We start from the raw sequence: 13,251 nt of genomic DNA, 5'->3' as shown, positions 1-13,251 counted from the left end.
GGGTTAGAGATGTCACATGATACAGCATTAAAGCTGATTGAAAAATAAGCGTACAAAACGAAAAAGAATGAAAAACTCACCAATTTCTTCTCCATCTTTGCTTTGATATCACGTGCAAGGGTGAAGAAAGCTTCCTCAACGTTTATTGATGCTTTGGCTGAAGTTTCCATAAATTTAATTCCATATTCTATGGCTAACTGTTCTCCCCGTTCTCGCGACACCTAAAATGTAAAAATGACAAATAAAACAATGTCTAAAAAAACAATGGAATAATTAATTCATGGCACATTTTTGTATGACTTGTAGACTACGAAAATATATACTGAATGCTGTCAGCAAAGATACCCTGATATAGTCTCAGTAAGAAAGTTATATTTATTTGGAGCTGCTACTGAAGAAACATTAAAAGGATTTGACTTGTGGTAGATGACACACCTTACAAACAAAACAGAAATTTGCTAAGGCCACCAAACAAGTATCAACGCGTATGTTACCCAACTAAAACTTCAACCAATATCACTACCTTCATTTTCTTTTAAAACTGCTGACTACACAAATCTGAATAATGTTTCTTCATGAAAATACTACTACGGTATACCTCTTTTTAAGTTAATATAAACATGATCTTTATGCCATTCTTTTAGAGGGATAATGACAAAGGCAGTCAATCAATCAACTCCAACAGCACCCCATGAGATGATTATGATCTGGACAAATTCTCAAAATTTCAGTACCCATCAGAGCTCTCCAACATCCCTCTCTTATTTCCCTCTTCAATGTCACCAGTCTTATCTTAGACTACCTCTGGGACTTCCAAAACAATCTATTTCTCTCCTTTAAAAATACTTCATCCACTTCCATATGGACAGACTAATATACTGACCAATGGGTTTCATTCCAATTTCTTTCTTTAGGTGTGTGCCTGAGGACAGTACAGCTACTATATGCAAGATAAGTTAATTTACAAGTTTCCTGGAAAACTGGACAAATTTATAAATTTTGGCCATACGACCCAATGCTGGGTACAGGGAAGCCATTCAGCACTCATGTGCAGCTGGTGAAAAACCAGACAGTTTCATTACGAAATGAAAGATAAGGGGTTAGACGGCAGGTTGGAGGTAAGGAAGCATGAACGGAGGTTAGTCGAAGGCTTAAACAGTTAGAGTAGAAGGCAAAAAATGTGATTAAAGTTAGGGGCTGAAGGGATGCTTCAAAAGCCCTTGAGCATTGCCTTACAGTGCATCAATTTATGTGCACTGATGGCACTAAATGCCTACAGGGTGAAATGGAAAATGGAGTTGGGCCATCAGGACAGGTATTCTTCTAAATGCCCGTTAACCCTCTGAGAATCTGATGTTAATTCATTCAGCTACATATAAATTTAACCAGTTTTCCAATGCAATCTTGTTGCTACCTTTATTCCTTTGTTAGTTACGCTAAGAAATGTCAAAATGAGATGATTGACACATGACTTCACTGATTGTACAAAAGTTTGGAAGTCATGAGCCTGAAAAGGATTTTGTCCCGGCTGGGATCACCAGAAGGTTAAAATCTCAACTGGATTCATAAGAATCAAAAATGTTCTTGTCATTTACATTCATACAATCAAAAACTGAAACATCACTCACATTCACATATTTGAAAAATTAATTCATTAAAATAAAGTACTGTAAATTTATATTTACATTAAAGTACAGTAATCCCTCAACATTTCGCGGTCTCCGTGCTTCGGGGATTTTCAAAAATATTCATAAAAAATTAGAAAAAATGGTGCGAGAGTTACGCGGGCGCTAACAGAAGGCAGAGAGTACAGTAGAACATCTGGTATCAACACGGAGATGGCGCGCAACTCAAAATCTACCTCTCTGATTTGCTGGCCATCTCGGCTCCAGAATCTCGCAAGTTGATTGGCCAAGCCGCCGAGACGCTTTACCCAGTATCTCTCCCTGCTGTGCGCCCCGTGAAGGGAGACTGCATTCATTGTTCTCTCTCGCTTTGCTTGTGTTGCTTAGTCTTGCCGCATGGAACTTTTAGCTGTTTTCTTGTGCTTTTTAGTGTAAAACAGTGCTTGTGACACCCTTGAAAATGGCTCCTAAACGTCCTCTACATCCTATAGTAAACCCAAGAAGAGAAAAATTATGAAAGTAAAATTATTAGACATGCTTAAGGCAGGCAGTAGCTATGCATCTGTTGCCCGCATTTACGGAGTGAATGAATCGACGGTTCGCTACATAAAAAAAAGATGAAATGAAAATACGTAAAACTGCCTCAATAACGTTCACCAAGGACACTAAGCGCGTTGTAACTCCTCGTAATAAGACGATTGTGCAAATGGAGAATGCATTATCAATGTGGATATCGGACTGTCGGGAAAAGACGGTTAATCTCGATACCAACATGATTCGAACGAAAGCCAAAACCCTGTATGATAGCCTAGTTCCTGGAGGAAAATCAAACAAAGACAACAAAGGTGATGATGACGACGAAGATGATGATCCGGCCCCACGAGAAAAACGTGGTTTTGGTGCCAGCAAGGGCTGGTTCGAGAAATTCAAGAGGAGGTTTGGCCTTCGCAGCATTCCTTTGTATGGGGAGGCCGCCTCGGCAGACCAAGAGGCAGCTCTTCGTTACGTCGTGCACGAGTTCCCGAAATTAATTAAAGGTGACTATCTTCCGGAGCAGGTGTTCAATATGGATGAGACTGGCCTCTTCTGGAAGATGCCGTCCCGGACGTTCCTTTATAAGGACAAAGTAAAGAAGCCAGGGTTCAAGGCCCACAAAGATCGCGTCACTCTCCTCATGTGCGGGAATCCCGCGGGCTTCATGCTCAAGCCCGGCTTAATTTACAAGTCCATGAATCCTCGAGCTTTGAAAAACAAAAACAAAGCCTTGCTGCCTGTCTACTGGATGAGTAATAAAAAGACATGGATAACCAAAGCCCTCCCACTTGATTGGTTCGTAAACTGCTTTATCCCACAGGTGAAGCTTTACCTCGCGGAGAATGGGCTGCCCTTTATGGTCCTCCTCTTGATGGACTGTGCAGGCGGACATGCAACGGATCTGCATTATGAAGGTGTCCTAGTGGAGTTCCTGCCCCCCAACACCACTTCCCTCATACAACCAATGGATCAGGGGGTAATTCGGGACTTCAAGGCCCTCTACACGAGGTCCACGATGGAGGGCCTCATCTCCTCCAGCGATGAAGATGACGAGGACTTCACCCTCAAGAGATATTGGGGGGAATACAGCATTGCAACGTGCCTGGCCAACATTCAGAAAGCTCTTAATGAGATGAAACAGCAAACATTGAATGCAAGTTGGAGAAAATTGTGGCCAGACGTTGTTCATGACTATGAGGGCTTTATGCCAGACGAAGTTCACCCCTCCACCGCAGGTAAGGCTGTGAGACTGGCACGGTTAGTAGCCAACGAAGGTTTCTCTGATATGACGACGGATGACGTCAACTCACTGATCGAGTGCCACTTGGAGCCCCTAACCAATGAGGACCTTGTCGAAATGACAAGATCAGCGAGTGAGGAAGAAGAGGCAGCCGATGTCGGCGACGATGACGAAGCTGAAGAACGTGACCTTAACTTGGACAACCTGCAAGAGCCCTGCAACATGGCATGGGCTCTGCAACAAAGGGAGCAGGAAATCGATGATAATATGGTCAGAGCCATCAAAATGTTATTTTAATAAAATAAATTTTTGAATATACTTACCCGGTGATTATAATAGCTGCAACTCTGTTGCTCGACAGAAAAACTCTACGTAAAAATTCGCCAGCGATCGCTACACAGGTAGGGGGTGTACTCAACAGCGCCATCTGTCGTTCAGATACCCATTACTCATTGTAAACAAAGAACTCAATTTTCTCCTCAGTCCACTGTGTCTCTATTGGGGAGGAAGGGAGGGTCCTTTAATTTATAATCACCGGGTAAGTATATTCAAAAATTTATCTTATTATTAAAATAACATTTTTCAATATTTAACTTAGCCGGTGATTATAATAGCTGATTCACACCCAGGGGGGTGGGTAGAGACCAGCAAAATATGTTTACATCATATGAGCTAAGAATTTTTATTTCATTTTAGAAGTTATCAAAATAACTAAACAAAATAAATAGGTACCTGGTAAGGAAGTCGACTTGAACAATTACTCTGCCTTTTTAAGTACGTCTTCCTTACGGAGCCTCGCGATCCTCTTAGGATGCTGAGCGACCCCTAGGAGCTGAAGTATCAAGGGTTGCAACCCATACAACAGGACCTCATCAAAACCTTTAATCTAGGCGCTTCTCAAGAAATGACTTTGACCACCCGCCAAATCAACTAGGATGCGAAAGGCTTCTTAGCCTTCCGGACAACCCAAAAACAACAATAAAAACATTTCAAGAGAAAGATTAAAAAGGTTATGGAATTAGGGAATTGTAGTGGTTGAGCCCTCACCCACTACTGCACTCGTTGCTACGAATGGTCCCAGAGTGTAGCAGTTCTCGTAAAGAGACTGGAAATCCTTAAGATAAAAAGACGCGAACACTGACTTGCTTTTCCAATAGGTTGCGTCGATTATACTTCGCAGAGATCTATTTTGTTTAAAGGCCACGGAAGTTGCGACAGCTCTAACTTCGTGTGTCCTTACCTTCAGCAAAGCTTGGTCTTCCTCATTCAGATGGGAATGAGCTTCTCGTATTAACAGTCTGATAAAATAGGATAAAGCATTCTTTGACATAGGCAAAGATGGTTTCTTAACTGAACACCATAAAGCTTCAGACGGGCCTCGTAAAGGTTTAGTTCGTTTTAAATAGAACTTAAGAGCTCTTACAGGGCATAAGACTCTTTCTAGTTCATTTCCAACCATACGATAAGCTTGGAATATCGAACGATTTTGGCCAAGGTCGAGAAGGCAGCTCGTTTTTGGCTAGAAAACCAAGTTGTAGAGAACATGTAGCCGTTTCAGATGAGAATCCGATGTTCTTGCTGAAGGCATGAATCTCACTGACTCTTTTAGCTGTGGCTAAGCATACCAGGAAAAGTGTCTTTAAGGTGAGATCTTTCAGGGAGGCTGATTGTAGCGGCTCGAACCTGTCTGACATAAGGAATCTTAGTACCACGTCTAAATTCCAACCAGGTGTAACCAAACGACGCTCCTTCGTGGTCTCAAAAGACTTAAGGAGGTCCTGTAGATCTTTATTGTTGGAAAGATCTAAGCCTCTGTGACGGAAGACTGATGCCAACATGCTTCTGTAACCCTTGATAGTGGGAGCTGAAAGAGATCGTTCTTTCCTCAGATATAAGAGGAAGTCAGCTTTTTGAGTTACAGAGGTACTGGTCGAGAATACGGATACTGACTTGCACCAGTTTCGGAAGATTTCCCACTTCGATTGGTAGACTCTAAGGGTGGATGTTCTCCTTGCTCTAGCAATCGCTCTGGCTGCCTCCTTCGAAAAGCCTCTAGCTCTCGAGAGTCTTTCGATAGTCTGAAGGCAGTCAGACGAAGAGCGTGGAGGCCTTGGTGTACCTTCTTTACGTGTGGCTGACGTAGAAGGTCCACCCTTAGGGGAAGTGTTCTGGGAACGTCTACTAGCCATCGAAGTACCTCGGTGAACCATTCTCTCGCGGGCCAGAGGGGAGCAACTAGCGTCAACCTTGTCCCTTCGTGAGAGGCGAACTTCTGCAGTACCTTGTTGACAATCTTGAACGGAGGGAATGCATATAGATCTAGATGTGACCAATCTAGGAGAAAGGCATCTATATGAACTGCTGCTGGGTCCGGGATTGGTGAGCAAAATATTGGGAGCCTCTTGGTCATCGAGGTTGCGAAGAGATCTATGGTTGGCTGGCCCCAGGTGGCCCAAAGTCTCTTGCATACATCCTTGTGGAGGGTCCATTCTGTTGGAATTATTTGTCCCTTCCGACTGAGACAATCTGCCATGACATTCAAGTTGCCTTGGATGAACCTCGTTACAAGTGATATGTTTAGACCTTTTGACCAGGTGAGGAGGTCCCTTGCGATCTCGTACAACGTCAGAGAGTAGGTCCCTCCTTGCTTGGAGATGTACGCCAAAGCCGTGGTGTTGTCCGAGTTCACCTCCACCACTTTGCCTTGAAGGAGAGACCTGAAGCTTTTCCAGGCCAGACGTACTGCCAGTAGCTCCTTGCAGTTGAAATGCATTGTCCTTTGACTCGAGTTCCATATCCCCGAGCATTCCCGACCGTCTAATGTCGCACCCCAGCCTACGTCCGATGCGTCCGAGAAGAGAACGTGGTTGGGAGTCTGAACAGCCAGGGGAAGACCCTCTCTTAGGTTAATATTGTCCTTTCACCAAGTCAGACAAGACTTTATCTTTTCGGAAACCGGGATCGAGACCGCTTCTAGCGTCGTCCTTTTTCCAGTGAAAAGCTAGATGGTATTGAAGAGGACGGAGGTGTAGTCTTCCTAGTGACACAAATTAATCCACGGATGACAGTGTCCCTACCAGACTCATCCACAGCCTGACTGAGCAGCGTTCCTTCTTCAGCATCTTCTGGATGGATAGCAGGGCTGGGGGCTGATCGTCTTGTTGTTCAGCAACGTCCTCATCAGAGGGTTCCTCATCCGAAACTGATGAGGAAACGGCAACGGAGTGGGCAACGTCTGGCTCGCTGAATCCGGTCGCACTGGTGGATGCGTGACGGAGCCGGATGCAATATCATGGAACTGCTGCACAGTCTGTGAACTGTCAACAACCATGGGTGCACGAGGAAGCACAGCGTCAACCCGAGACTGTCTAGACCGTCTGGGTTGTGCAGTCAACACCCTACCGGGTTGCTGAGGTTGACGCACTGCGTCAAAACAAGTCACCTCTGCTGGTTGTTGAACGTCCTGAACGTCAACAACCACCTCCGAGCGTCGCTTAATGTCAACGTGCGGCTGGCAACCCACACTGGGTCGCATCGGTGGAGTAACCACCTCAACTGGCAGACGCGAGTAGGTTACCTCAGCGTCAACAGGGCGCACAACCGACCGGTTGGAAGGTTGTTGGCCAGAAGGTTCTTCTCCGCATTTAAGTCCTCTATCAAGGACGCAAGCTTGGACTGCATGTCTTGCAGCAAAGCCCATTTAGGGTCTACGGGAGCAGGTGTGGCAACAGACGGGGTTAGCGACTGAGGCGGAACAGTTTACCATCCCTGAAAGCCTTGTTATGCATGACCTAATAGTACAGCAAAACTTCAAAGGCTCGACAACAGCTGTGAAGTTGACCTGTAAACAACTTGGAGCGTCTCCTGGCTAGGCGCCAGGGAGAGTCTACCAGAATTGAGAAGTCTATCTGGGCAGAGGCATGAACTCCCAAGCCGAGAACTTCTCTCGTGTCATATCAGACTCTCGCTCTATAAACCAGTTTAAAAGAAGGGAAAGCAAAGGCTGTATCCCCCAAACTCCTCCTGGTGAAAAACCAGTCACCTAGCCAACGTAACGCTCTCTAGGAGAGCGAGAGAGCACTAGCTTAAAAACAACGGCTTCGAAGTAGCTAGGCCTAGTGTAAGCTCTGACGTTTAGGCGAACGAGGAGCAGCAGTTACAAAAAGATCCGGACGAAGATCCTTAAAAAAAATCATCATGATTTAATTAAAGTCCATAGGAGGCTAAGCAGCTTTAGGCTCCTCTCCATCTGACAGAGTCCTCAAGGGAATAACAGTAGGAGGGAGAACAGCAACTTCCTCATCTACAGGAACCTTGTCCGATAAAAGCTGAGTCTCTCACTGGTGCATTAGTAGCGGACCAGAACGCAACGTCATGTAACTGCTTGACAGTCTGTGAACTGTCAACAACTGAACTGTCAACCACAACAGGTGCGTGAGGACGCACAGCGTCCACTCGAGACTGCTTTGACTGCCTAGACTGAGCAGTCAAAACAACTCTAGAATGCGGAGGTTGACGCACAGCGTCAAAACAAGTCAACTCCGATTGTTAGTGAACGTCTTGAACGTCAACAGGAGCATCAGCCAGTGGCCTAACGTCCAAATGCGGCTGAAAAACCACACGAGACCGCATCGAGTGTGGTTCTAAACAACCTGACTGACGTGACTAAGCTACGCCAACGTCAACAGTAAGCACAAAGGAACGTTAGGTTGGCTGAAAGCCAGGATATCGATGAGATAAACGGCTAGACTCAACGGACTAATCGGCAGAATAGTCTTCCATAAGGGAGGCAAGCATATACTGCATGTTTTGCCATACAACCCCTTAAGGATCAACGGAAATGGTTGTGGTAATAGACGAGGGTAACGTCTGTGACCGCAACACTTTGCCTACAAAAAAGACTCTCGGAGTCTGTGTTACGCTTTTGTTAGGCGGCGAGCAGTTATCCGATGACTGCATAGGGTCAGAGCTATCCTAATGGCTGTAACCAGGACGCTGGACCTGTCCTGAAAGGACTGACTTTCGCTTAAGGGCTTCGAAACCTTGTGACAGGTTTCTTATGCGAAAAGCCTACGGATGGCGAGGAGAAACAACGTCTCTCTCGTCTTATGGTAGGGGAGATCTTGGTAAGATACACCCGATACCATAGAGGGAAAACGTCTGTTCGTTGGACAAGGCCTCTCGAACTTTATTGGCGCGTTCCAATAAGTTTAAACCATTGACTTGGCAGAAACAAACATGTGTATCAGGAGCTGATGTTTATTTATTCTCTACCAATCAAAGATGGTGAAAAACTGAAAAATACAAAATAAACCAAATTTTACAATGTGATAAGTAATCTAGGCTAAATAAACTCTGAAAGTTTTGAAAATGTCCAAACAAGGCCATGGAAGTGAAGTTTACAAGTACAGTATGAACAAATTGTATATGAAACAGTAGAAATTTCAGAAATATCAATATAGATCTATGAATAGTTATATAATTTCACAAGAAAACAAATCAAAATGTTATAGTTACATACGCTGTGGTTAGCCACAAATTGTATCAGCAAACAAGTTGTCCTGTAGATATCTTATAAGGCAGTACTCCTGTATGTAGGTAACACTATACTAATCTTCAGAGAAGTTTGTTTAACCTTTTGAAGACTATCTTTTCTGACACAGACCAGAAACTCAAACCTGTCACAACATAATTACAAGTGTAAACAGTCTGTTGAAGAACCACTCAACAAGCATTGAACACTGGTTCTAAACAATACTTACAAAATACTCAAAATACCAATTATCTCCTTTTACCAAGTTAAAAGAAAATTAACGAAATATACAGTAGGTTTCCACAGATAACATCAGTTGCAATTCTAGACCATGTATAGAAATGTTTGTCAAAATTAACCATTCCTATAAATGCAGAAGTATAAATAACACTTATAATATATAATATACTTTTGAGTCTATTGATCCACCAAAAAGTCACTAGTATTGTGCCACAGAACAAACTTCCTGTATGTCTAAAACTATTATATCTAATTAAATGAATGTAGCTCAGTACATGAACCCATAAGTCGTTTGACATTACTTCTCCCCTGGGCTTGGGAGCTTGTAAGAGGTCCCGGACTAGGTGAACGACAGGCACGAACAGACGAACCCTCGGACGCAACACTGTAACACTTTGCGCCTCGGACGCAACACTGTAACACTTTGCGCCTCGGACGCAACACTGTAACACTTTGCGCATATCACTTTATCACTTCGATTTTCTGTTTTGCACTTATTTCTACCTGAAACACGCAATTCTACCCTTCATTAAAAGGTAGTAATTGCGAAATTAGTCGTATAATGCAAGCTCATAATACCAGCAAAAAACAGAAAACATATTTTAAGATAAAAAGAAAAATCAGTGGCTGGGAAAGAGACTAAACACTAGTTCATATAACTACGTTTTCAATCTCTCACCGCACATAGCCTGGGGACGAGAATAAAAACCCAAAAACGTTTTATCCTTCCTCCCCGTACAGCGACTAGGGACGTGAGTAACACGAGAACAACGTTACCCGCTTGAACGGAACGTTTTCTCTCCTCTCTCTCCCTCCGTCTCTATCTCTCTCTCTCTTTCTCTCTTGATTTCGCACCTAAGAGAAGAGCCCAATTATACATCGTCAAAAAAAGACATGTTATTTGACTAAAGGAAAAAACAAAGGTTTTTCAAATAAAAAGTTCCTTTAAATTAGAATTTAAAACATTTAAGCTAAGAAAGAATGAACAAAACGTCAGAATCGATTTACTCTTACTGCAAAGTGAAACCGTGATACACTCTCTCTCTATCGTAACGATAGAGCGCATGTTGAACGTCCTGAACGTCAACAACTGCGTAGCATAAAAAACTAAACGTTAGTTCATCTTTGAAAACAGTACGAAGACTATCAAAGAAATTCTTTCATAAAAAATTACATTTAAAAAGTTTTAAATCCTTAGCTCTTTAAAAGCTAAAGACGATATAAAGGGCTCAACGTTGATTAACTTCGGTTTCCTAGTTAGGACCGCCTACTCTCAGGAAAGGTCTATATAAACAAAGCATTAAAATTTATTTTTATATGTTTATAAAAAATGGAAAGTTAATCGAAGAGGCCTAATAAAGGCGGAGAGATATAAAATATATATAGGAAAATCTATAACGTGATAAGATAATTACTAAAAGCCTAAACACACTTCCGTCTAAGGGAAGGGTCGGCCATTTAAAAGTGAAAGAAAGTCCATACTCTCTTTGTCACCATAATTAAATCTATCCAAAACGAGTTCAAGTTTTAAGATGAAGATAAAACACCTGCATAGCGAAAGCTCAAAACTAGAATAGTGTACTTCACCAAATAGTTGTGAAAACAAATCCAGTTAGCAACAGCGAATTAGTAGGTCTTGCCGGTAGCCCGACAGAGAGAAAATTGAGTTCTTTGTTTACAATGAGTAATGGGTATCTGAACGACAGATGGCGCTGTTGAGTACACCCCCTACCTGTGTAGCGATCGCTGGCGAATTTTTACGTAGAGTTTTTCTGTCGAGCAACAGAGTTGCAGCTATTATAATCACCGGCTAAGTTAAATATTGAAAATTTAGTAACCGTATTGACGGTGTAATGGCGTTGTACAAGAGCATCTTTGCTCAGATGAAAAAACGCCAACAACTTCCCATCACGATGTTCCTAGTGCGCCGAAAACCTTCTGCAGAAGCATCAGATGCTCCTTCTGCTGCCTCTCCGGCTTCCCACGGAGCCACTACGCCGCCTCCTACAGTTTATCCAGCTCTATTGGAAGCTGTCATTGACGATCCACCACCTCTATCAACTGACGATGAGGCGTCACCTGAGGAGCAGTAAAGCTCTCATTAACCTGTGCAGTAAATCATCTTCATCCTCTTCACCTCCATCACACTGCACAGGTGTTTGATCGTCATTTATCAAGATCATCGTCATTGTTAGAGGTGAGTTACGTATCTTGTTACAAGAATAAAAGAGTTCTAAAAACAGTATATACACGTACACTATTTATATCTACATATGTATGTACATGTACACTTACACCGGGGGTAAAAAGTAAATATCAGGAAAGGTTGAAAATGACATATGACGAAGTGAAAGTAAGAGAAAGTGGCAATTTAGAGGAGGAGTGGAAGTTAGTAAAAGAAAATTTTGTTGGGATTGCAAGTGATGTGTGTGGCAAGAAGGTTGTTGGAGGCAGCATGAGGAAGGGCAGTGAAGGTAAAAGTGGAAGAGAAAAAGAGGGCTTTTGAAGAATGGCTGCAGAGTAATAGTATAGAGAAGTATGAAAAATATAGAGAGAAAAATGTGGAAATAAAGCGCAAGGTACGTGAGGCAAAGAGGGCAGCTGACCTGAGATGGGGTCAGGGATTAGGTCATTCATATGAAGAGAATAAGAAGAAGTTTTGGAAAGAAGTGAAGAGAGTAAGGAAGGCTGGCTCAAGAATTGAAGAGACAGTGAAAGATGGAAATGGAAGGTTGTTAAAAGGAGAGGAGGCAAGGAAAAGATGGGCGGAATATTTTGAAAGTTTACTGAATTATTATTATTATTATTATTATTATTTGCTAAGCTACAACCCTAGTTGGAAAAGCAGAATGCTATAAGCCCAGGGGCCCCAACAGGGAAAATAGCACAGTAAGAAAGGAAAGAAGGAAACATAAAATATTTCTAGAAGAGTAACAACATTAAAATAAATATTTCCAATATAAACTATGAAAACTTTAACAAAACAAGAGGAAGAGAAACCAGATAGAATAGTGTGCCTGATTATACCCTCAAGCAAGAGAACTCTAACCCAAGACAGTGGAAGACCAAGGTACAGAGGCTATGGCACTATTATTATTATTATTATTAAATGCTAAGCTACAACCCTAGTTGGAAAAGCACAATGCTATAAGCCCAGGGGCCCCAACAGGGAAAATAGCCCAGTGAGGAAAGGAAATAATGAAATAAGGAAAAATAAAATAATTTAGGAATAGTAACAATATTAAAATAAATATTTCCTATTTAAACTATAAAAACTTTAACAGAACAAGAGGAAGATAAAATAGATAGAAAAGTGCGCCCGAGTGTACCCTCAAGCAAGAGAACTCTAACCCAAGGCAGTGTAAGACCATGGTACAGAGGCTATGGCACTACCCAAGACTAGAGAACAATGGTTTGATTTTGGAGTGTCCTTCTCCTAGAAGAGCTGCTTACCATAGCTAAAGAGTCTCTTCTACCCTTACCAAGAGGAAAGTAGCCACAGAACAAATACAGTGCAGTAGTTAACCCCTTGAGCGAAGAAGAATTGTTCAGTAACCTCAGTGTTGTCAGGTGTGTGAGGACAGAAGAGAATCTGTTAAGAATAGGCCAGACTATTCGGCGTATGTGTAGGCAAAGAGAAAGAACCGTAACAAAAGAGAAGGATCCAATGTTGAGGATAATAGGGAGGCAGATATAATTGCTGTTGCAGGTGTTGAGGTACCACAGATGGGAGATGAGAATGAGAGAGAGATTACAATAGATGAAGTGAGGAGAGCACTAGATGAAACGAGAGTAGGAAAAGCGTCTGGTATGGATGGTGTGAGAGCTGAGATGTTGAAGGAAGGGGGTGTGACTGTACTTGAATGGTTGGTGAGATTGTTTAATATGTGTTTTGTGTTGTCAATGGTACCAGTAGATTGGGTTTGTGCATGCATTGTACCACTATATAAGGGTAAGGGAGATGTGCTTGAGTGTTGTAATTCAAGAGGTATTAGTTTGTTAAGCGTAGTTAGAAAATTGTATGGTAGAGTAATGATTAATAGGATTAAGGATAAAACAGAGAATGCAATCTCAGAAAT

The 13,251-nt window shown here is 42.4% G+C and overlaps 1 protein-coding gene across 1 annotated transcript in view; it reads right to left on the bottom strand.

The window, feature by feature from the left end:
* Rab8 (RAS oncogene family member Rab8) overlaps positions 1-13,251 on the bottom strand; it is a 76,093-nt gene that overhangs the window by 26,597 nt on the left and 36,245 nt on the right. Inside the window, exon 4 of the mRNA XM_068366323.1 lies at positions 81-221. Within this exon, the coding sequence (XP_068222424.1) occupies positions 81-221 (141 nt within the window). The remainder of the gene's footprint in view (positions 1-80; positions 222-13,251) is intronic.

The sequence above is a fragment of the Palaemon carinicauda genome, chromosome 44, assembly GCF_036898095.1.
Source record: "Palaemon carinicauda isolate YSFRI2023 chromosome 44, ASM3689809v2, whole genome shotgun sequence".
Classification (NCBI taxonomy): domain Eukaryota; kingdom Metazoa; phylum Arthropoda; class Malacostraca; order Decapoda; family Palaemonidae; genus Palaemon; species Palaemon carinicauda.
This window is presented reverse-complemented; position numbering and strand designations above follow the sequence as displayed.